Here is a 25,151-nt window from a genome sequence, read left to right on the forward strand (position 1 = left end):
CACTTTGGTTTTTTGGATGTTGAGTGATAGGCCAAGCTTTTTGTAAGCTTCTGCAAAGATATTTAGGATGATTTGGAGGTCATCCTCTGAGCGTGCACACACTACGTTGTTATCAGCATACTGAAGCTCTATGACGGAAGTTACGGTAACCTTACTTTTTGCTTTCAGCCTGCTCAGATTGAAGAGCTTTCCATCTGTTCGATATATGATTTCTACTCTGGTGGGGAGTTTTCCATTGACAAAGTGTAGGATCATGGCAATGAAAATAATGAATAGAGTTGGGGCAATAACAACCCCTGTTTAACACCTGCTCCCATTGGGAATAGTTCACTTTGAGAGCCATTGTTTTCTGTGATTGTTGCTGTCATATTATCATGGAGGAGCTGAATGATCTTTACAAATTTATCTGGGCGGTCAATTTTCAGAAGGACAGTCCACAGGGCATTACGATTTACAGTGTCGAAAGCCTTAGTCAGGTCAATAAACACCATATACAGGGGTTGGTTTTGCTCTCTGCATTTTTATTGAAGCTGTCGAGCGGTGAAAATCATGTCCACTGTCCCCCTAGAAGGCCGAAAACCATTTTGGGATTCAGGAAGGGTCACCTCGGATATTGTTACCAGACGGTTTGCTAAGATCCTTGCAAGAATTTTGCCGGCTGCAGCTAATAGAGAGATGCCTTGATAGTTTCCACAATCAGTTCTGTCACCTTTTTTAAAGAGATTGGTAATTTTGGCATCCCTAAAGTCTGCTGGGATTTCTTCTCTTTCCCAGATTTTTTCGATGAGCTTGTGAAGTTGTTGTGTAAGTTCAATTCCGCCCACTTTGAAGATTTCGGCAGGTTTCCCATCAGGTCCACTGGCTTTGTTGTTTTTCATTTGGTTAATAGCTTTACACAACTCTCCCAGATTTTGAGATACTGCAAGCTCATCTCTAACTTGTTTTTGCGGAATTTGTGAGAGGACCTCAGCAGCTACGGGAAAGTTGCGGTTAAGGAGATGTTGGTAATGTTCTTTCCCGCGCAGTGCAATAGCTTATTTATCTTTTAGAAGTGTGATTACTGTCTGCTGAGCGTAGGGGGCATATGCCATGATTTATTGGCCCATAGATGGTCTTTTTCGCTTTAAAGAAACTATGTGCATCATGAGTGTCGGCTAATTGCTAACCCAATATGCCAGCAAGTTTGGAAAACTCAGCAATGACCAGAGGATTGGAGAAGATCAGTCTACATCCCAATTCCAAAGAAGGGCAGTGCCAAAGAATGCTCCAACTACCGCACAATTGCGCTCATTTCACACGCTAGCAAGGTTATGCTTAAAATTCTACAAGGCAGGCTTAGGCAGTATGTGGACCGAGAACTCCCAGAAGTGCAAGCTGGATTTCGAAGGGGCAGAGGAACCAGAGATAAATAGCAAACATGCGCTGGATTTTGGAGAAAGCTAGAGAGTTCCAGAAAAACGTCTACAGACTATGCAAAAGCCTTTGACTGTGTCGACCACAGCAAACTATGGCAAGTTCTTAAAGAAATGGGAGTGCCTGATCACCTCATCTGTCTCCTGAGAAATCTCTATGTGGGACAAGAAGCTACAGCTAGAACTGGATATGGAACAACTGATTGGTTCAAAATTGGGAAAGGAGTACGACAAGGTTGTATATTGTCTCCCTGCTTCTTTAACTTATATGCAGAATTCATCATGCGAAAGGCTGGACTAGATGAATCCCAAGCCGGAATTAAGATTGCCGGAAGAAATATCAACAACCTCAGGTATGCAGATGACACAACCTTGATGGCAGAAAGTGAGGAGGAATTAAAGAACCTTTTAATGGGGGTGAAAGAGGAGAGCGCAAAATATGGTCTGAAGCTCAACATCAAAAAAAACTATCATGGCCACTGGTCCCATCACCTCCTGGCAAATAGAAGGGGAAGAAATGGAGGCAGTGAGATATTTTACTTTCTTGGGCTCCTTGATCACTGCAGATGGTGACAGCAGTCACGAAATTAAAAGACGCCTGCTTCTTGGGAGAAAAGCAATGACAAACCGAGACAGCATGTGAAAAAGCAGAGACATCACCTTGCCGACAAAGGTCCGTATAGTTAAAGCTATGGTTTTCCCAGTAGTGATGTATGGAAGTGAGAGCTGGACCATAAAGAAGGCTGATCGCCAAAGAATTGATGCTTTTGAATTATGGTGTTGGAGGAGACTCTTGAGAGTCCCATGGACTGCAAGAAGATCAAACCTATCCATTCTGAAGGAAATCAGCCCTGAGTGCTCCCTGGAAGGACAGATCGTGAAGCTGAGGCTCCAATACTTTGGCCACCTCATGAGAAGAGAAGACTCCCTGGAAAAGACCCTGATGTTGGGAAAGATTGAGGGCACTAGGAGAAGGGGATGACAGAGGATGAGATGGTTGGACAGTGTTCTCGAAGCTACCAACATGAGTTTGACCAAACTGCAGGAGGCAGTGCAAGACAGGAGTGCCTGACGTGCTATGGTCCATGGGGTCACGAAGAGTCGGACACGACTAAACGACTAAACAACAACAACAATGTGCATCATGAGTTTCGGCTAAGTGCTGGATCTTTTGAGCTTTTTTTATCCACCAGGTGTTTTTTAGTTCTCTGGTTCTTCTTTGAACCTCAGCCTTAGCATTGGCATAGGTTTTTTTCTTAGTGGCACAGTTTCTATCTCTTTGCCAGATCTGAAAGGCCTTCCTTTTCTTGTCAATCATGCGTTCAATCTCAGTCATTGTCATCAAACCAGTCGTGTTTCTTGGTTTGGTATCCAATAGTTTGTTCACAGGCTGCAATAATGGATGTTTATAGCTTGGTCCAGTGTTCCTCAATGTTATCAGGGAATTCTGAAAGCAGATGGTCCTTAAGAGTCGTTTGGAAGTAATCCCGCTTAATAGGGTCTTGAAGGGCTTGAGTGTTCATTTTGCGCCTTGGTTTCCTTCTGTGAATCCTGCGATGAGGTATAATCTTGATAGCCATCGTGGAGCGTATTAGTCGGTGATCTGTCCAGCAGTCATCAGCGCTAGTCATAGCTCTGGTAAGGAGCACATCACGGCGATCTTTAGCACGGACAATAACATAGTCTAAGAGGTGCCAGTGGTTTGACCGAGGATACCTCCAGGAAGTTTTAAATTTATTTTTCTGTTGAAAGAGTGTGTTGGTAATAACAAGGCTGTGTGCTGCACATATTGTCAAAAGTAAGAGTCCGTTCTGGTTGCTGTTGCCAACTCCTTCTTTCCCAATAGTTTCAGGCCAGAGATCGAAATCTCGTCCAACTCTTGCATTAAAATCACCCAGGAGGATAATTTTATCTTCCTTAGGTGTCTCTGATAGGACGGTATCCAGCTGAGAGTAAAAATTTTCTTTAATGTCTTCAATGGCATCCAGTTTTGGTACATAAGTGCTTATACCGTGTTTCCTGTTTTTTAATACGTAGTCATAAAGTAAGCCATGGCAGGGTTTTTATGTATTCGCGAAATATAAGACATACCCCGAAAATAAGACATACCTGCATGTGTGGAGCGAGACCGCCGAACGCCCCAGCCAGCCAGTGGGACCCAGTATGCTGGCTGCGGCAGCAGCATCAGGAGGAGGCTCGCCAGCTCGGCACCTGGAACCTGCTGCTGTTGCAGCGGCGAGTGCGCGGAGCGCCCGAGTCGGCAGCCTTGCCTCCCGCTGGCCCGGCCGAGGAGGCCTGCTGCCCGGAACTGGCAGCTGCAGCGCGGAGCGCGTCGGGCGCTCAACAGCGCCAAGCGCTTGGCGTGCCCTGCCGGGCGGAGCGCCACACCCATCAGCCCTGGCTCGGCCCGACTGAGGAGGCCTGCCGCCCGGAACTGGTAGCTGCAGCGCGGAGCATGCTGGGCACTCAACAGCACCAAGCACTTAGAGCGCCCTGCTGGGTCGGGTGGCGCGCTGAAACCGGCGGCCTCCGCCCAGCCCAACCAAGAAGGCCTGCCGCCCTGCCACCCGGAACTGGCAGCTGCAGCGCGGAGCGCGCCAGGCGTTCAGGAGTGCCAAACGCTTGGAGTGCCCTGCCCGGCGGAGCGCCAGAGCCAGCGGCCGTGGCTCGGCCCGACTGAGGAGGCCTGCTGCCCGGAACCGGCAGCTGCAGCGGGGAGCACCAGGCTGGGCGGAGCACCTGAGCCAGTGGCCTCCACCTCGCCAGGCCGAGGAGGCCATATGGTAATAAAAACCGTACCAATAATAATAAAAAAAGACACCCCACCAAAAAATAAGGCACCCTGTGTTTGTTTTTTGTTTTTTTATAAAGAAAAGTTATAAGACGGTGTCTTTAAAAAGGAGAAACACGGTAATAGTAGCCTGTTGGTTTTTTGAGAGCTTTATTCGAAGGGTTGAGAGTTGCTCATTAATGCCAGTAGGGACTTCTGACAGGAGCTTCACAAGGTCGTTTTTGATAGCGAAGCCTACCCCATGTATTCAATGTTCTTGTTCAGATAGACCTTTCCAGAAGAAAGTGTAGCCTCATTTTTCTTCCTTCAGTAGTCCCTCGCCTGCTCTTGGAGCGCTGCGCTATCAATGTTAAAACGTCGCAGCTCTCTTGCAATGATGGCAGTTCTGCGTTCAGGACGCTCTCTGTCTGTGTTATCTGACAAAGTCCGTATATTCCATGTTCCAAAGTTCAATTGTCTTTTACGACCGCTAGGTGGTGACCCCACTGGGCACGGTAATCCAGTCAGGGGGAAAAAGGGTGGCAGACTATGTTTAGGGCACCTTTTCTAGCCCCTCCCCCTTTTCGGGGTGAGCAGGTTGGATCCAAAAAAGGGCTGCTCAGTCATGGATACCGCTGCTGAGCTGCTCAACTGCCTCCCCCTGGCTGTGGCTTTAAAGAAACACTGTGCATAATGAGTGTCGGCTAAGTGCAGAGTTCTAATGAAAAGCAAAGTTAAGCCTGATCAGTTTTTTATTATAAGGTTGAGAACTGTTCACAACAGGGTTCTTACGGTACTCACATGACAGACGATGGAGAAGAACAGTGGGTGGCTATACAGAGGTTACAAAAGAAACAGCAACACATACTGTGGGATACAGAAGTTACCATAAAAAAGTGGAATGGAGCAGTGGCGTAGCGTGGGGGGGCAGAGGGGGCAGGCGCCCCGGGCACAACATCAGGGAGGGCGCTGTCATGGAGGGGGCACTGCTAGCCTGCCCCCTGCCCGCCGCTCGCCGCCCGCCGCTTTCTCTCCTGTTTCCCTTGCTGTTGAGGTGCTTCCCTGCAATGCCCTGCAGGGGGCGCAGGGCCACGCCGCACGACGGGGAGGCGGGGGAAGTAGAGCGCGCGCGCGCCCAGCGCATCAGCGACGGCACCGGCCGAGCGCCATGAGCCCAGCGGGGGCAAGGCTTCAGCGCTCTCCAGCCAGCCAGCCGGCCACCGCCAGCGCGCCTCAGAGCCTCTGCGCCGATTCGAGGGGCTGCTTCGCTGCAGCTGCTCACACAAGCCAGAGGCGCTAAGCGATGTGCTTGCCTTCCTTCACCTCAGTAGCGCCCACATGCCCTCATGCATAAAACATGGCATGGGAGGAGGGGGAGGCGGTGGCGGGCGCCCAGCAGAGCCACTTGCCCTGCGTCGTCGGGCTTCCCCAGAGCCGCCGCCGCCGTTGCTGCTGCTGGTGGCCACACACCCCACCGGCCAGAGAGGAAACTGGGTGTCCTCGTTTCCTGCTGGGCCCGCGTCATTTCGAGCTGCAGCCTCTCATGGCCATGGAGCTCCCTCCGCGCTTGAACTGCCGCTGCCTGCTGAGGAACCAGCCTTGGAGGCGCAGGACCAAGCGCGGGCATTTCAGGAGTAAGTGCGCCTGCGAGGCGGACACTCTGGGTTTGGCCCCTAAGAAAGAGCGTGTGCCCAATTTCTCCTTTCATTTCTGCTGCCCCTTGGCATCTATTTTCCGGTATTGTAGCTTTGTACGATGCAAGCTGCACCGAGAACAAATTTTTCTTATCAGATCCTGCCTGTCGCAGGGCTCTTGTTGTTTTCTTTATGTTAAATAAAGCTGTTGGAAAATTCAAAGTTTGATAACTATTAGGAACATAACCAGGGCTCCTCACCCGTAGCGTGCGACAGCAACCACACCCCGGGAACGGCTTCAACTGGCCAGCTAAACCAGGTGAGGGTAGCCAATGGGTCTCAAACCCTCTGCCTCCCTCTCTACCAGAGACCTGTAAACCACTGTTACTTTCTTAAGTGGGTTTGCTCCAAGAAAGATCACATTTATTTATTTAAAAATAGCTGCTACACCTTAGATTTTGCTTAAAATTTCTGTACAGTACTGGAAAGTCACTGGCGTGAATGAACATTTCCAATGCCCTATAGTTTTTGAGTTATAGCTTGGTTGGTAGCGCAAGAGACTCTTAATCTCAGGGTCATGGGTTCAAGTCCCATGTGGGGTGAAATATTTGATGATCCTTGTGGTCCCTTCAGACTATTCTGTGATGAAAATTAGAGAAATGTCATATACATGCATAATGCACTTTTTAAAGCAATTTTTTAAAAAGCAATGTGGGATAAAGTTGCTTGTGACTGGGCCCCTTCTGGGGTTAGGGGCCCTGAAACTTCAACTTAATTAGTTTCATAGCAGATCCGTCCTGATCAACCCCCATGATTGACTTCCTTTTTGTCTGCACAATGGAATTTAATTCCATTCGCTAACTTGATGAAGTGACTCAGCTTCTTTACAGCATGATCATTAAGCAAACGGTCTGTGAGCACCTAGAAAGGAACGCTGTGATCACTAAAAGTCAGCATGGGTTTCTGAAAAATAAGTCATGTCAGACTAATCTGATCTATTTTTTTGACAGAATTACAAGCCTGGTAGATGAAGGGAATGCTGTAGATATAGCCCATCTTGATTTCAGCAAGGCCTTTGACAAGGTGCCCCATGATATTCTTGTAAAGAAGCTGGTAAAATGCGGGCTAGACAATGCTACCATTCAGTGGATTTGTAACTGGCTGACTGACCGAACCCAAAGGGTGCTCATCAATGGCTCCTCTTCATCCTGGAGAGAAGTGACTAGTGGGGTGCCACAGGGTTCTGTCTTGGGCTCAGTCTTATTCAACATCTTCATCAATGACTTGGATGATGGGCTTGAGGGCATCCTGATCAAGTTTGCAGATGACACCAAATTGGAAGGGGTGACTAATACCCCAGAGGACAGGAACACACTTCAAAATGACCTTAACAGATTAGACAACTGGGCCAAAGCAAACAAGATGAATTTTAACAAGGAGAAATGTAAAGTACTACACTTGGGCAAAAAAAAAATGAAAGGCACAAATACAGGATGGGTGATACCTGGCTTGAGAGCAGTACATGTGAAAAGGATCTAGGAGTCCTGGTAGACCACAAACTTGACATGAGTCAGCAGTGTGATGCAGCAGCTAAAAAAGCCAATGCAATTCTGGGCTGCATCAATAGGAGTATAGCGTCTAGATCAAGGGAAGTAATAGTACCACAGTTCTGGGCACCACAGTTCAAGAATGGGTGATGCAGGAAGTCTTTTAGTTTGCATAATGACATATGTTTCTATCCTATCTGTTGGTCTCCCAGTGCAGTGATTCCACCCATCTTTTAGGGGCCAGTGGTGGTAAGGGTTTGCATAATGACATATGTCATTATACATGTGCTTAGGGGGTAAGGGTTTCTTTAACTAATCTAGTGGAAGAGACTCGAGTGCTGAAATCCACGGGTTAGGGGGCGCAAATTACTTGCCTTGCCCCGGGTGCTGACAACCCACGCTACGCCACTGGAATGGAGGGAAACATTTCAGAGATACAGTGTCCAAGAATCGGGACAAAAATGCATACAGTTTATAACCCAAGCGTAACAAGTTTTCCTTGAGGTTCAGAGTTTTATTTATTTGCAGATCCATACGTTTGTATCCCCTTTCAGGCAAGATTTGACAGCTCAACGCTTTACCCTACTGTTCTTCAGCGGGAGTGTTATCAGTTGTTAATGAGGCATGCAGCGATCAAATTAGGAGTTCTATTGGCGGTTTAATGAGGCGTGCAGAGGGTTCCATTTGGCTGAGGTGGCTCTGCAAGGCTACAAGGAAGTGAATAAGGAAAATGGGGGGGCTGTAGCTTTGATAGGCACACTGATTTTTCAAAAAGCAGTGGTGTTCCCGTCCACCCCTCTCCTGCCTCTCTGTAAAGCAAGCATAGAACGAGCCACTTACACGACTCCTGTACCAGCGTCTCCTCCTCCTCCTCTTGCTCAAATGTGACCTCTCCCTCCCTCTTCCAACTTGAATAAAATATTGGGGGGGGGGGCAGTTAAGCCCCACCTCACATACTATGTCCGCCTTTCTCAACTTCTGGGTCCCCCGATGTTGTTGAAATACAACTCCCATTGCCCCTACCTAGCAATATTTTATTCTTATTCTCCTCCTCTAAAAACTAGGAGCATCTTATGGTCAGGTGTGTCTTATGGAGCGAAAAATACGGTATGTGTAGATGATGAAAAGAAATTATATACATTTTTTTAACAATTCCAAAAAAGTTCATTGCATCTAGGCAACAGTTAAATGCTGCGGCAACATCTCCTGTTTCCCAAAAGGACAGGAGGGGGAGGTCTCCTCCACGTTTAACTCACCCCACTCAAACCACATGGAAGGCAGAGGTCTTGTTCATTCACAATCCCAGTAAACCATGTGTGTATCTGAAGTGAACCAGGCGCTGCAGCTCCTCCCACTCTCACTGGGCTGCTGCAAGAAAAGGCAGCGGAAGAGTAAGCGGATGGGTTTGAAGGCTCTTTCTGCCTCCCTGGTTGCAGGGCAGGAGGACAGAGGAGGAGACAGTGAGGGCAGAAGAAGCAGTGGGCGGATCCACCACCTCTCCCAGGAGGACCAGATGCAAACAATGGGCTTTCTTCTCCATTCAAGGGCCACTCCTGTATTGAGAGCACTCCTTTCTAAGTCTAAAGTTCCATGGGATCTACTCTTAGGCCACTACTATGCATATCAGGCCAGCCTTTGAAAATGGGTGGGGGTTCTTGGGAAGGGAGTCCCCAATAGGGGCTTCTGCTGGGGAATCTGAATGTCTTGGGCAGGAGAATCCCTGCAGAGGTTTCTGAGACTCCCTTGCCTTCTTCCTCCCTACCAGGAAGCTACTATTTGCTCTAGCTTCTGCACTCCTCAGGAAGTTGAACCTGCAAACCTGGCTGAGACTGAACCTGCAAATCTGGTCAGGATGGAAGGAGGAAGATGGACGGTTGACCTGGTCAGGCTGTCTCCCGCATCCCTTCCCACAACCTCTGAGCAATCCCTCCCAGGACCCTCGGAGAGATCTGGTGAGCTCCAAGGGAGAGGAGATGGGGACAGGGATGGATGGATGGATGGATGGCAGAGGGAGAAAGAGGGGAAGATGGAGAGGAGACCAAAAGCAGGGAGGTCCTGGCAGGAAGAAGGAAGGGGTCAGGCCTTCTCCAAAGCAGCTCTTTCTTCCTTGAATCCCTTTCATAAAGGAGTCGGGGCAGATTTTGCTCCTCCAGGCTTTTAAATCTCTGGTGTTAATTCCACTGCAAGATTAAGTGTTGATAATGATGTTGCACACCAATCCAGAAAAATGGGTGAAGGGGGCTATGGAAATGCTTCCTGTCATTATTTATTATTCATATATTGACATAGTTTCTATTACTTTTATTTTTTATAGCCAGGGTCAGAGTGATACATTCCACTAGCATAAAAATATAGTAGATGCATGCAGCTCCCTAGTTTGTTGGGCTTAAGGGACAAAGGACCCGTTATCGTGATACACAATTCCTGTGGCAGGAGGCTCTACACATAGGATTGGGCCAGTATTATATGCAAATTGTGTAAACCTGCCAATCTTACAGACTGGGGTTGTGGGTGAGTGGGATAAAAATTATAGAGCCCCTGTAATTCTGCCCATCCATAAGCTTACATGGAGATACTGTGGAAAACATTGGTACAAATTTCAAAATGAGTGCACAAAGCACAAAAAAGGATTAGACTGATGTCTGTGCTCTGCCCCCATGGTCCTAGGCAAGAATGCTTCTTAATAATAGTTTCTGGAAAGCACAGGAGGGCAGAGGGCTCTTGTGCTGAAATCTTGCTTGCTGGTTTCCCCCATGCATCTGCTCGGCCACTGTGAGAACATGATGCTGGACTAGATGGGCCTTTGCCCAATCCAGCAGTCTCTTCTTAGGTTCTAATATATTGCAACATTTTTACACATACATGTGGCATAAGAACACTTCAGTTTTACTTCTTACTCATAGGAGAGACTGCTACTGGAGCCTCAGATCATTGAGAGGACAGTGGAGAATGGGAAGGGTGTTAAATTGTCTTTCTTGAAAGTCTTAACAGGATTCTGTCCTCCCCCCCCCCGCTCCCAAACAGGTGAGGAAGATGAGGATCAGGATTCTACGGAATCATCTGTGAATTCATTGGGAAGAACAAAGAAACAGTTTAAATGCAGGGAATGTGGAATGTGCTTCAGTCGTAGTGGAACACTTCGAAGACATCAACGAACTCACACAGGGGAGAAACCATTTGAATGTATTGAATGTGGAAAGAGCTTCAGTTATAGTGGAGGCCTTAAAACACATCAACGAACTCACACCGGGGAGAAGCCGTTTAAATGTATTGAATGTGGAAAGAGCTTCAGTAGTAGTGGAACACTTAGAATACACCAACAAACTCACACGGGGGAGAAACGGTTTAATTGCATTGAATGTGGAAAGAACTTCAGTCAAAGTGGAAATCTTAGAATACATCAACGAACTCACACAGGGGAGAAGCCGTTTAAATGTATTGAATGTGGAAAGAGCTTCAGTAGTAGTGGAACACTTAGAATACACCAACAAACTCACACGGGGGAGAAACGGTTTAAATGTATTGAATGTGGAAGGAACTTCAGTCAAAGTGGAAATCTTGGAATACACCAACGAACTCACACAGGGGAGAAGCCGTTTAAATGTATTGAATGTGGAAAGAGCTTCAGTCAAAGTGAAACCCTTAAAAGACATCAACGAACTCACACAGGGGAGAAGCCGTTTAAATGTATTGAATGTGGTAAGAGCTTCAGTTATAGTGAAGTCCTTAGGATACATCAACGAACTCACACAGGGGAGAAACCATTTAAATGTATTGAATGTGGAAAGAGCTTCAGTCAAAATAGAGACCTTATAATACATCAACGAACTCACACAGGGGAGAAGCCGTTTAAATGTATTGAATGTGGTAAGAGCTTCAGTTATAGTGGAGTCCTTAGGATACATCAACGAACTCACACAGGGGAGAAGCCGTTTAAATGTATTGAATGTGGAAAGAGCTTCAGTCAAAATAGAGACCTTATAATGCATCAACGAACTCACACAGGGGAGAAACCGTTTAAATGTATTGAATGTGGAAAGAGCTTCGGTCGTAGTGAAGAGCTTAGAATACACCAACGAACTCACACGGGGGATAAACCGTTTAAATGTATTGAATGTGGTAAGAGCTTCAGTTATAGTGGAGGCCTTAGGATACATCAACAAACTCACACAGGGGAGAAGCTGTTTAAATGTATTGAATGTGGAAAGAGCTTCAGTCATAGTGGAGGCCTTAGAAGTCATCAACGAACTCACACGGGGGAGAAACCGTTTAAATGTATTGAATGTGGAAAGAGCTTCGGTCATAGTCAAGACCTTAGAATACATCAACGAACTCACACGGGGGAGAAACCGTTTAAATGTATTGAATGTGGTAAGAGCTTCAGTTACAGTGGAGGCCTTAGGATACATCAACGAACTCACACAGGGGAGAAGCTGTTTAAATGTATTGAATGTGGAAAGAGCTTCAGTCGTAGTGGAGACCTTAGAAGACATCAACGAACTCACACAGGGGAGAAGCCGTTTAAATGTATTGAATGTGGAAAGAGCTTCAGTCATAGTGCAGGCCTTAGAAGTCATCAACGAACTCACACAGGGGAGAAGCCGTTTAAATGTATTGAATGTGGAAAGAGCTTCAGTCATAGTGGAGGCCTTAGAAGTCATCAACAAACTCACACAGGGGAGAAGCTGTTTAAATGTATTGAATGTGGAAAGAGCTTCAGTCGTAGTGGAGTCCTTAGAAGACATCAACGAACTCACACAGGGGAGAAACCGTATAAATGTATTGAATGTGGAAAGAGCTTCAGTCATAGTGGAGGCCTTAGAAGACATCAACGAACTCACACAGGGGAGAAACCGTTTAAATGTATTGAATGTGGAAAGAGCTTCAGTCATAGTGGAGGCCTTAGAAGACATCAACGAACTCACATGGGGGAGAATCCATTTATAACTCCCACAGGGAAAAAGCCACGGATGTAGGGAATGTGGAAAGAGCTTCAGAGGGAGTGGAGACCTTAATATTCATGAACGTATGTTAATTGTATGGTTGAAAATATTGTTATGAATAAAATAATCGTTATTTTTTAAAAATATATATTCATGAGTGAATTTACACAGGTGAAAAGCCATGGTTCACTCTTAATTCACATTAAGAAACTCATAAAGGGGAAAGTTAATTTCAAATGCCTGGAACCCGTGTCATGTTCTGGTGTTTGTATTTAAATTTGTATACCTACATATATGTATTAAAGTAATTAAGGCCACATATACTAAATGTAGAAAATAAGTTGCAAGTTGTTACTAGATAAACAGGGGGAGAGTGAATCTGGAATGCTCAAGGTGTGCGATGAATCTGTTGAGTTTTGACCTCCGCTCTTCACTGCCAAAATGATGGGCTGCAATGGTGGGGGAACAGTAAATAACTGTCAGGGTGCTTAAAACTGCCAGGGCCAGGGCTTTTTCAACACTGGCTCCGGCCTCATGGAACGCTCTGTCTCATGAGACCAGGGCCCTGCGGGATCTGATTTCTTTCCGCAGGGTCTGTAAGACAGAGTCGTTCCGCCTGGCCTTTGGCTTGGAATCAGCCTGATCCCCACCCCCTCTTTCCTTTTCCTTCTATCATGGATCCCCTATTTGGGGACTTCCCTGGTTTTTTTCTGGCCCACATAGGACCAGTCTGGATAGTTGGCCTTGGTGAAGATTTGACCTTTTCTCCCCTCCAAACAGTTTTTGATCTGGGCTTCTACTGAAATGAGGCTGTATTTTAAGTTGTACTTTGATCCTATTTGTAAATTGTATTTTAATCCATTGTTTTTATACCTGATGTTAGCCGCCCTGAGCCCGGTCTTCTCCGGGGAGGGCGGGGTATAAATAAAGTTTATTATTATTAAAGATTATTATTATTAGGAGGCTGTTGTTTCATGAGAGTGGGCGGGGGGAGGGGAGTCTTCGCGACCTGATTCTTGAATCAGGTATTTATCCAGTCAAAAGTTACAGCATTACACATTCTCTAATAGATACAATAGATTCTGCCTAGAGACAAGGCATAAGAATAAGAATAAGAATTTTTATTTATACCCCGCCTTCCCCAGTCAAAACCGGGCTCAGGGTGGCTAACACCAATAAAATTACAATAAAACATAAAAAGCAATTAATTAAAATGCAGATTAAAATACAATATTAAAATTTAAAATGCAGCCTCATTTTAAGTAGTCCGTAAATCCAAGCCATGAGGGAGGAAAACATAGGGGTCAGACTTAAGTCCAGCCCAAAAGCCAGGCGGAACAGCTCTGTTTTGCAGGCCCTGCGGAAAGATGACAAATCCCGCAGGGCCCTGGTCTCCTGTGAAAGAGCGTTCCACCAGGTTGGGGCCAATACTGGAAAGGCCCTGGCCCTAGTAGAGGCCAATCTAGCCACCTTATGGCTCGGGATCTCCAGAATATTGTTGTTTGTGGACCTTAAGGTCCTCCGCGGGGCATACCAGGAGAGGCGGTCCCGTAGGTACGAGGGTCGCATGAGGAGTTGGACATTACCCTTCCATGTACTTATTTGGTAATCCTTATCAGTCTATCTCTGTGTTTCTCTCTGGGTAGTGGGTATCTGAGTTCATTTACTGGATATGGGGGCTTGGCCTAGATCAACAAAATGGCTTTCTTGCTTAACATTTTAACTCTCAGAATGGCTTCCCTGAGCACATTGGCACAGAAGAACTAGACTGATTCTTGCATAGCGAAAAAGGAAAATGAAAACTTGTTCAGATGAATGAAGTTAATCAAATGTAATACAGTGGTACCTCAATTTAAGTACACAATTGGTTCTGGAAGTCTGTACTTAACCTGAAGTGAACTTTCCCTTTGAAAGTAATGGAAAGTGGATTAATCCGTTCCAGACAGGTCCACAGAGTACTTAAACTGAAAGTACTCAAACCAAAGCGTACTTAAACTGAGGTATGACTGAGGTATAGATATAGTAAATGAGAAGAATTGGAAGTTCTATTCAAGGTTATTTTTAGAAACATTTCTAACTTTTTTCTTTTTTTCTTTTCATCTTCAGCGAGTTTATATTTCTAGGAACATAAGTGAGAACATGATATGATAAATGTATGGAAGAAATGTATAATGCTATTGTAATAGTGCTGTTGCGGCTACTCTTGAGTAAAGACGCCAAGTCCGCTCTGTCTTTAAGAGTTTTATTGTGCATAGTATTTACAGTGCAGAGATAGCAGAAAACACGACTTTTCAGTCACTCGCAGAATCCGGGAGTGGATGTTTCTTGTTGCATGACCAGCCATAAGAGTTTGGGCAGTTATGTATTTGGTTTTTATTATGTTCTTTTTTCTTTTTCCCTCTTCTTTATTCCTATGCCTATGTATGTTGTGTATACAATTTTTAAAACCTAAATTAATAAAGATTAATAAAATAAAAATAAAAACCAAATTGCCCACGACTTTTTCTCAGTAAAAAAATAAAATATATGAAATATATTTCAAATATATGAAAGGATGTCATATGGAGGAGGGAGAAAGATTGTTTCCTGCTGCTCCAGAGAAGCGGACACGGAGCAATGGATTCAAACTTCAAGAAAGAAGATTCCACCTAAACATTAGGAAGAACTTCCTGACAGTAAGAGCTGTTCGGCAGTGGAATTTGCTACCAAGGAGTGTGGTGGAGTCTCCTTCTTTGGAGGTCTTTAAGCAGAGGCTTGACAGGCATATGTCAAGAATGCTTTGATGGTGTTTCCTGCTTGGCAGGGGGTTGGACTGGATGGCCCTTGTGGTCTCTTCCAACTCTATGATTCTATGGTTCTATGAAAATAATAATCAAATTGCCCACGACTTTTTCTCAGTACTTCCCACGAAGAGTATTGTTTTGACATCCGTAGCATACATTCGGCAGACATTTAAAGTACATGATTCTCCCCAAAAATTGATGGGAGTGGTCGTATGGGAGGTATTCTTTGACAGTGAGTCTGTCTTGCTGCTGCTTCATGTCACTCTTTACTGTTTGTGTGTTTCTGTGAGGAGAATACATTACAGGACACTGCAAAAGACATAGGGTGTTATGAGGGTGCAATAAACCAGACAGAGAGCGATCCCTCCCTATAATGTAAATAGAGATACTTCTGTCCGGAAGATTTCTGTATAAATAACTCTTTGCTGAGGTGGAAATTGGGATTATGTGAGGTTGGAGTAGAACCATGTTTACATGAACACGAGAATGTAAAATATGTTCTCCATTTGAATATTTAATAAAATAATTTATTCAGTTACCCAAAAGAGTTATTAGGCTTTTTTTTTTTTTTTTGCTGTAAGCTACTTTCTATATTTTGGGGCTTCCTGTTTCCGGCGCTGAGAAATGACTGACTCCCACACAATCAGACCTCAGCTGTGCCGGTAATTCAGGGTTGATATGGGGGTAATTAGCCCTGGCAGACTCCCCAGGGTGGCGGAGGACTGTCTTGTAGACCCGCAGATCGTCCAAGATTGTCAGCTGGCATCAAGGTGCAAGCGGCAGGACACTGGGTCCCAGAGTACAGCATGGCTGGCACACTCCAAATTCACTCTCACAAGCTGGAATCTGTTTGGTAAAATAATTAGATTTGGACAATAAACAGACATAGTCTGCACCGAAGAAGACTGAGAAAAAAATCTACAGAATTGCATAGTGCTTGGTGTTTAAGCTTGGACTTCAAATAGATTCTCATCATGGTGTTTGGATTTACGGAGGTGATTAGTACGTTCTTTTTTCTTCTCTATACCTACAATTGTTTTTCTATGCCAAGCCTCATTAACAAACCTTTTTTAAAACAACAACAACAACAACAACAACAACGGAGTACAGATGGACTTCTATTTATAATTAAGTATTCAACTGTGCAGTTTTACTTAGACTTGATAAAGATAAAAGAAGAAACAAGATGGCGCTTAGAATCATAGAGTTGGAAGAGACCACCAGGGCCATCCAGTCCAACCCCCTGCCAAGCAGGAAACACCATCAAAGCATTCCTGACAGATGGCTGTCAAGCCTCCGCTTAAAGACCTCCAAAGAAGGAGACTCCACCACACTCCTTGGCAGAAAATTCCACTGCCGAACAGCTCTTACTGTCAGGAAGTTCTTCCTAATGTTTAGGTGGAATCTTCTTTCTTGTAGTTTGAATTCATGGCTCTTGTGTCCACTTTTCTGGAGCAGCAAAAAACAACCTTTCTCCCTCCTCTATATGGCATCCTTTAATATATTTGAACATGGCTATCATATCACCCCTTAACCTTCTCTTCTCCAGGCTAAACATGGCCAGCTCCCTAAGACGTTCCTCACAAGGCATCGTTTCCGGGCCTTTGACCATTTTGGTTGCAATCTTCTGGACATGTTCCAGCTTGTCAGTATCCAAAACGCATGCCCTGCCCCGAAATGTGTTCCGCCCCAAAATGCATGCCCCGCCCCCGGGGACAGCCCCCCCCCCCGGTACCAGAGCATGAAGCTCTGCCACTGATAATAATTCCCCAGCCACTTTGGGCGGCTTCCAGCAAAATATAAAATCATAATAAGACATCAAACATTAAGAACTTCCTGATCCTACTTCTTTGAGAAAAGCTGACAAATTTAGGATAAAATAAAAAGATTCCTTCAGTAGCACCTTAAAGACCAACTAAGATTTTATTTTGTGTGCATGCACACGAAAGCTCATACCAAAATAAAAACTTAGTTGGTCTTTAAGGTGTTACTGAAGGAATTTTTTTATTTTGTTTCGACTCAGACCAACACGGCTACCTACCTGTAACTAAATTTAGGATACATGCTCTATATATCAAGTAAGTGACAGGAAACCAGGCAGAGGGCCTTCTCGGTAGTGGTGCCGCCCTGTGGAATGCCCTCCCGTCAGATGTCAAGAAAATAAACATCTATCTGACTTTTAGAAGACATCTGAAGGCAGTCCTGTATGGAGAAGCTTTTAATGTTTGATGTTTCATTGGTTTTTAAAAAATATGCTGTTGGGAGCCTCCCAAGAGGCTGGGGAAACCCAGCCAGATGATTATGCCTAATTTAATAGCAGTTGCCAGAAGCCGCTGGAGGGGAGAGATGCTCTTGGGCTCCAATTCTCCCAGGCTTGGCCATCGTGAGGAGACAGTGCTGAGATTCCTGCATTGCAGGGGGTTGGACTAGATGACTCTCAGGGTACCCTTCCATCTCTACGATTCTAAAAGGGTGCGGGACTAGATGGGCTTGATCAAACCAGAGGGGTCTTCGTGTGATCTGTTTGTCCATGCAGACGTGTGTGTGTGTGTGAGAGAGAGAGAGAGAGAGAAAACACCTTCAGGAGAGCCCACTGTCTCTTCTTTGCAACGAGGATGAATCAGCTGCAACACCCCCACATTTGACCCGCAGCTTCCCTGCCTGCTCTCTCTACACCCCGAACCCCAATTCGATGGGTATTGCATTGTATTGCACACACACCCACACCCGGCGCTTTGCACTCACCCGATTCCTTGCAGGACAAGGGCAATGCACGATGGCAGAGGGGGCGGGTCAGCTGTTCTGCTTAAGCCGCGCCCCCTTTCCCAAGTCAGTATCGAGAAGCCCCGCCTCCACAGGGAGGGAAGGGGGCGGGCAGCGGGGCTGCTTCGTGTAGATGCAGAGGAGGCGGCTGCTTCCGAATTCAGCCTCCTAATTAAGCGGGGTCCCTGCCTACCTCCCACGCGGGGGCTCCCATTCCCGCCCCCGCTGCCCAGAGTCGCTGCCACCGTCGCCAGGATTTCGGGTGAGTGCAAAGCCAGTGGCGGGGAAAGAGGGAAGGAGTTTTGCAAGGCGGTGGGGGTCCAGGATGGGAAACCCCGGGACGGGGAGAGGCGGCCTGCACAAGTTCCGGGCGGGGAGAATAAGAGAATGGAGGAAAGGGAGCTTTTTTTTTTTAAATGGGGCCTTGAAGGGTGGGGGTCCCGCTGTGGAAGAGAGAAGTTTCCTCCTGCATGATCTGGTGCAAAGGAAGTTGCAAGGAAGAAGGCGGAAAAGGGGAGAGGGTTGGGTATTGCAGACCAGGCTCGCCATAATAATAATTCAGCCTTTCCCCCTCCTTTTCTGCCTTTGAGCTGCTCATCTGGTTCCCCCCCCCCAATCGTAATTACCCAAGCCTCCCGCAGACTCAAATGAGCGGCGCAAGGGCAGAGGTGGGAATAAAAACAGCTTAATTACGATCGGGAGGACTCAGATGAGCAGCCCCTTCTCTGCTGCCGGACAACGGAAGTGTGGCACTCAAAACGGAAGTGCACCCGCGAACGGAGTACGTTCACAATCCAAAAAAAAACCCCGCAGCCCGAAGCACTCATTTCCGGGTTTGAGTTGGTCGTAATCCCAAATGGTCATAAACTAGGCTGTTTGTAAACCAAGGTACCGCTGTAATTCTCTTGCAGCAATATACAATCCATAAATTTTAAATTATTTTTCCATAGCTTTTCCCAATCTTCCATATGTATGTTATGTCCTATAACTTGTGCCCATTTAATCATTACCGATTTCACCTCCTCATCTTTAATCTCCCATTCCAACAATAGGTTATAAGTTTTCTTTAATAATTATTTATTATCTTCTATTATATCTCTTTGGAATGTAGATATGGTATAACTAAATCCTTTCTTATTATTAGAATCATAGAGTTGGAAGAGACCACAAGGGCCATCCAGTCCAACCCCCTGCCAAGCAGGAAACACCATCAAAGCATTCCTGTCAGAAGGCTGTCAAACCTCCGCTATAATAATAATAATAATAATGATAATAATATATTATTTATACCCCGCCCATCTGACTGGGCTTCCCCAGCCACTCTGCGTGGCTTCCAACCGAATATTAAAAACAGTACAGCATCAAACATTAAAAACTTCCCTAAACAGGGCCGCTTTCAGTTGTCTTCTAAAAGTAAAATAGTTGCTTATTGCCTTGACATCTGCTGGGAGACACCCCACTGAAAATAAGGCACCGTTTATTATTATTATTATTATTATTATTATTATTATTTTAAAAAGTTATAAGTCGGTGTCTTAAAAAAAAGGAGAAACAAGGTAATAGTAGCCTGTTGGTTTTTGGAGAGCTTTATTCTTTTTTTAAAAAAATATTTTTATTCAATTTTCCAAATACACAAACAAAAACAACAAAAACAACACAAATCACAATTTCAATCCTACTTATATCTCCTCATCTCAATTTCAATCTCTCTGCCGAGTTGTGACTTCCCTCCCTCCCGTCATTCGGTTTTATTGGTCACTCTTATCCCGCAGTTTCTTTTATTGTCCATTTTAAACTCAGTTCGTAGGATTTTTCTCAGTCCCGCAAGTGTCTTCAGACTCTTACAGTTCCTCTCCATATAGTCAATGAATTTACTCTATTCTCGTTGGTACTTTGTCTCTCCTTGGTCTCTCATTCCATAAGTCATATTTGCTAATTCTGCGTAGTCCATCATTTTCGTCTGCCACTCCTCAATCGTCGGTATCTCCTGTGTTTTCCACTTTTGGGCTACTAAAGTCCTAGCAGCAGTTGTAGCATACATAAATAATCTCTGATCCCCTTTTGCTATTTCCTCTCCCATTAGTCCCAATAAAAAAGCCTCAGGTTTTTTAGGGAACGTATACTTAAACATCTTTTTCAATTCATTATATATTATTTCCCAAAATCTTTTGATTTTCTCGCACGCCCACCACATATGATAAAATTCTCCATCTTTCTCTTGACATTTCCAGCACGTTTTACCACTCATTCTATACATTTTAGCTAATTTTACTGGAGTCAAATACCATCTATACATCATTTTCATTATGTTTTCTTTCAAGGCGGTACATGCAGTAAATTTCATAGTTTCATTCCACAATTTCAACCACGCATCATATTCAATATTATGCCCAAAATCTTTTGCCCATTTTATCATCACATCTTTTGTCAATTCATCTTTCGTAAACCACTCTAACAACAGATTATAAATTTTTGACAACAATTTCACTTTGCCTTCCAACACTTCTTTCTGAAATCTGGACTTTTTATCCTCAAAACCTATTTTTCTATCACTTAAGAATACATCGTTTACCTGGTGATACTGAAGCCATCCTGTCAAACATGTTTTTATTTCTTCATGTGGCTTTAATTTCCACACTCCATCAACTTTCCTCAATATTTCCTCATAGGTGGCCCTCCTCCCCTCCATATTTGTCTTTCTAACTGTTAATACCTCTACGGGTGATATCCACCATGGGGTCTTATTCTCCAACAGCTTTTTATTTCTCTTTGGGAGAGCTTTATTCAAAGGGTTGAGAGTCGCTCATTAATGCCAGTAGGGACTTCTGACAGGAGCTTCACAAGGTTGTTTTTGATAGAGAAGCCTACCCCATGTATTCGATGTTCTTGTTCAGATAGACCTTTCCAGAAGAAAGTGTAGCCTCCTTTTTCTTCCTTCAGTAGTCCCTCGCCTGCTCTTCGAGTCTCTTGGAGCACTGCGATATCGATGTTAAAACATCGCCACTGTCTTGCAATGATGGCAGTTCTGCATTCAGGACGCTCTCTGTCTGTGTTATCTGACAAAGTTCGTACCGTCTTTTCCCTTTTTTAAGACGTAGGCATAATATAAGCCATAGCAGGATTTCTAAGCAATTGCGCGATACAAGCCATACCCCGAAAATAAGACATACTGATAGACCCTTCACCCACTAGCAATAACCCCCCTCCCGCCAGCCAACTCCCCCCTTAAAAATCTCTCCCCATTTTGCTGTCGCTCCACAGACACGTATTTCCTTTAAAAGCTTGTAAAAATGCACCGAACAGCCGTAACTGCTGGCTGCCGAAGCCTCGTGATTTCCCTTCCCCGTTTCTGAGAGCATTTTTTTAAATAAAAGGATCCAAAAATATTTTTTTAGCCAAGCTGTGTAAGCTCTACTTGGTGAAGGGGAGAAAAGTGGGGTGGGGAGGAGATGAAGGCACGAGGAAGAGGGGCGATTGAAGAATGCAAAGGCTGTTTTCCCTTTTAGGGAGAGACCTCCGTGCACGCGTCTGTCTCTCCCCCCCCTTCATCTCTCTCTCTCTCTCTCTCACACACACACACACACAGCCCACCTCTCGCTTCCCCCCACCTTTCCCTAAATTCCCTTCCATTCAATGCACGTTGATTTCCTCTTAACGGGAATCTCCCGTGTCTGATTGTTGTCTCCTTGCTTTTACCGAAGGCATAAGGCAGCCTTTTAAAAAGCCTGCTGCAGTTTTCTTTCTACCTTATGCTGCTTGGTTGTCTGTGGAGCTGCCCCTTTAAGGAATTGCAAGTAGTTTGGATCGCAGCCCTTGCCTTGGGGACTTTTTTTTTTATTAAGGACTTTTTCCTTCGCTGTTTGCGAGCTGCTAAACGGAGCTGCTAAACGCTGCTCTACACAAAAGTTAAACTGCCGGGCCTAACAACACGTGCTTCCTCACCTCGCTGGTTCAATTGCTTCTCAATTGCTACCATTTACCAAGTCAGCAATCTTAATTGCTGCTTAGCTGGCTTCTTTGTTCTCAGCAGGTAGCTTCTTTGCTTCGTGGAGGGGGGGGAAGTCCGCAGAGCGAGCGGACTCCCCGAAAAAACACCGGGTAGAGAGTCCCGGTGACATAGTGCCCAGCTGTTTGCTCCGGACGCGAATCCTCTGCTGCCCGAGAGCTCAGTAGAGCAATCGAGAGCCAGCGGAGTGGAGTCGCGGGAGCCATTTTTGGGTTTCATCTTACCTCCTTGAAGTGAAGCTCCGAGTCCTCAGCCTGCAAGCGGCGGATTCTTCCAAGGAAATAAAAGACTTCTTCAAAGTAAGTCAAATCTCCATTCGGATCTTAAAAATTTTAAATTTGAAGATAGGAAGAGATTCTAAAGTAACGGAAGCCGATCTCTTCCAAATGGACAATCGGGAGGCGCATTAAATATTCCCAAGCCGAAAAGGGAAAACTTCTTTCAAGATTGCGGACCCGAGAGAAAGAAAGACTTTTCCAAACCTCCCCAGCCCCCGGTGTCGTTGCCCCTTGAGGTTCAGCAGCAACAAGGGGGAGGACGCTTTGACAGCTGTCAAAAGCTGTCAAATTGTTAAAGGACTAAGAAAGACGATTTTATTCCTGTGAATTGGAAAAATTGATTCAAAAGGTTTTAAAAGGATTTAAGTGGACTGTAAATTTGAAATCTGATGAGGTTAAAGACAAAGGATAAGAACAGCCAAGATGGAGCCGACAACGTGGTAGAGAGGAATTTTCCAGTACCCTTCTGCCCTTATCTCTGGTCTGCCTGTGGTCAAGTGAACTATGAAAACAAAATTCTCTTGAGCTTTCCAGGAGGCTGTGCTGGGCTATTTACAAACATGGGAAGATATCTACAAGGAAAGGCAATGCTTCAATCCAACAGAAAAGGAGAATGAGGTGCAAGAGCAAGTTTTAGAGGACAATTTTGATTATGAGATTGTGTGTGAGGAGCAACAATTTGAGGACAATTTGGAGACTGATTCAGACCATAAAAAATATGTGTTGGATGATGAAAAACAAAGATCAGAACAAAGAGATGAGGCCGACAAGGAGAAGCAAAGTGAAGAGAAGATTGATGGAAGTGAAAATCCTGGAGAGACTGAAATGTTGAATGGTGTTATTGAAGGGAGGGAAAGGCAGAAAGAGGGAGGAGCAGAGGTCTGGAAGTGGATGTGGGAAAGAATTGGTGTGGGGTAAAAATTTTAGTTTAAGGTACTTTTTTTGGTTTATGAACAACGGTGTCGGAATCTTGGCCTGCTAAAGGATATGCTGATCCAATTGGGAGGAGGGACATTGGGGGGGGGGGAGGAGAGATTTTTATAGTTTAAGGTTAAGAGCTTTCTGGAGGGAGTAAAAAGAATGGCTGAGGAAATATGCTTAGAGTTTGTTTTTGAATAATTTTGGTGATCAGGAGGTGTTTGGGTGGAAAACTGCCTGTCTCCCCCTTCTTACTCTTGGTACCCAGTGGCAGGGGGTGCCTTGAGGGGAGAGGGAAGGGTGGAGGGAAACCCAGACACAAAAATGGAACCTTTTGACTGCTGGACTCCTCGGGCTACCCCAGTGGCAGGGGGGGGGGCTCAGAGGGGGACAGCATGAAGAAGGAGGAGGATTGTGTTAATATTATAAGAATAAGATTCTGAATTGGATTAGAAAACCCGCCATAACTATGTAAAGAGGTTGGGAAATCCAGGAGGAGGAGAGTCGTGGAAGCCATTAATATTTTTCCTTTTTCCTTTTTTTTTCTTTCCTTCCCCCCCCCCCTTTTATATTTTTGCTTTCCCCCCCTTTTTTCCTTGTTTTTCTTTTTTCCAGTACAGTGAAGAAATAGCTGGGGGATAAGCCAATCCCCAGAGATCCTCCGCCTTTGTCCTCTCAGTGGCAGGGGGGGGATGAGGGGGGAGGAAGGAGGGGGGAGGTCAAACCCAGCTTAAAATGGACCCCTTTGTTCCCCAATACCCATGGGTCTCACTGGTGGCAGAGGTGGGCTTGTGGGTGGAGGGAAAATGAAGGGACAGAGTTTATGTTGTATATTTTGTATGTGTTTTCTTTTTCTAAAAATTAATAAAAATTATTTTTTTAAAAAAGGTAGCTTCTTTGCTATCAGTGATAGCACTACAAAGTGCTACATTGTTGGAACTTCAGACTGTTGGAACTTAAGTCTTGGGCAGCTAGCTGGTAGAGATCCTTGCTTGCTTTATGTATAGGCTACTGCTAGGACTGTATCAAAAGGGACCCAGGTGGCACTGTGGGTTAAACCACTGAGCCTAGGGCTTGCTGATCAGAAGGTCAGCGGTTCAAATCCCTGTGACGGGGTGAGCTCCCGTTGCTTGGTCCCAGCTCCTGCCAACCTAGCAGTTCGAAAGCACATCAAAATGCAAGTAGATAAATAGGTTCCGCTACAGCGGGAAGGTAAACGGTGTTTCCATTTGCTGCTCTGGTTTGCCAGAAGCGGCTTTGTCATGCTGGCCACATGACCTGGAAGCTGTACGCCGGCTCCCTCGGCCAATAATGCGAGATGAGCGCGCAACCCCAGAGTCGGTCACGACTGGACCTAATGGTCAGGGGTCCCTTTACCTTTACCTTTACCTAGGACTGTATCACACAGATAGATTCCATTATACTGGTTTAGATTTAAGAAGCTCCAGTGTAGCAGATTGCTATTAAGTGAGTCCCCACCTTGGAGGAGAGAGAGAGCAGCCCTTCGCGAACATCCCAGGGCCGGGGAGAGAGGGCTGCACCAGGGACGCACACACCTCCCTTCCCTCAGACTCGTAATAAAAATACCAGTTAGACATCCCACCAAAAATAAGCCACCCTGTGGTTTTTTGAGAAAAAAAGTAATAAGACGGTGTCTTAAAAAGGGGGAAACACGGTATATTCCATGTTCCAAAGTTCAATTGTCTTTTACGACCGCTAGGTGGTGACCCCACTGGGCACAGTAATCCAGTCAGGGGGGGAAAGGGCGGCAGACTATGTTTAGGGCACCTTTTCTAGCGCCTCCCCCTTTTCGGGGTGAGCAGGGTGGATCCAAAAAAGGGCTGCTCAGTCATGGATACCGCTGCCAAGCTGCTCAACTGCCTCCCCTTTCCCCCTGGCTGTGGCTTTAAAGAAACTCTGTGCATCATGAGTGTCGGCTAAGTGCAGAGTTCTAATGAAAAGCAAAGTTAAGCCTGATCAGTTTTTTATTATGATTGAGAACTGTTCACAACAGGGTTCTTACTCACATGACAGACGATGGAGAAGAACAGTGGGTGGCTATACAGAGAAGGATACAAAAGAAACAGCATCACATAC

The 25,151-nt window shown here is 45.4% G+C and overlaps 1 protein-coding gene and 1 long non-coding RNA gene across 5 annotated transcripts in view; one reads left to right on the forward strand and one right to left on the reverse strand.

The window, feature by feature from the left end:
* LOC132591642 (uncharacterized) overlaps nucleotides 1-25,151 on the forward strand; it is a 44,393-nt gene that overhangs the window by 10,748 nt on the left and 8,494 nt on the right. For 2 of the 4 annotated variants that reach the window (XM_060271008.2, XM_088662711.1), the window contains exon 1: nucleotides 17,944-18,114. Coding sequence is in view for 1 of the 4 variants with exons in the window: in XM_088662712.1 (XP_088518838.1) it covers nucleotides 9,216-9,315; nucleotides 10,388-12,302 (2,015 nt within the window). In the remaining 3 variants the exon portion in view is untranslated. Of the gene's footprint in view, nucleotides 1-9,128; nucleotides 9,316-10,387; nucleotides 12,303-17,943; nucleotides 18,115-25,151 lie in introns of those variants that run through there. The other 2 variants (XM_088662712.1, XM_088662710.1) reach the window with 2 other exon arrangements.
* Nucleotides 15,584-17,950, reverse strand: LOC148687026 (uncharacterized). The gene is made up of 2 exons (XR_015948316.1): nucleotides 17,835-17,950; nucleotides 15,584-15,935 (listed from the first exon to the last, which is right to left on the reverse strand). It is a non-coding gene; the product is annotated as an uncharacterized LOC148687026 (long non-coding RNA).

Source organism: Zootoca vivipara, chromosome 2 (genome assembly GCF_965207765.1).
Source record: "Zootoca vivipara chromosome 2, rZooViv2.hap1.1, whole genome shotgun sequence".
NCBI classification, from domain to species: domain Eukaryota; kingdom Metazoa; phylum Chordata; class Lepidosauria; order Squamata; family Lacertidae; genus Zootoca; species Zootoca vivipara.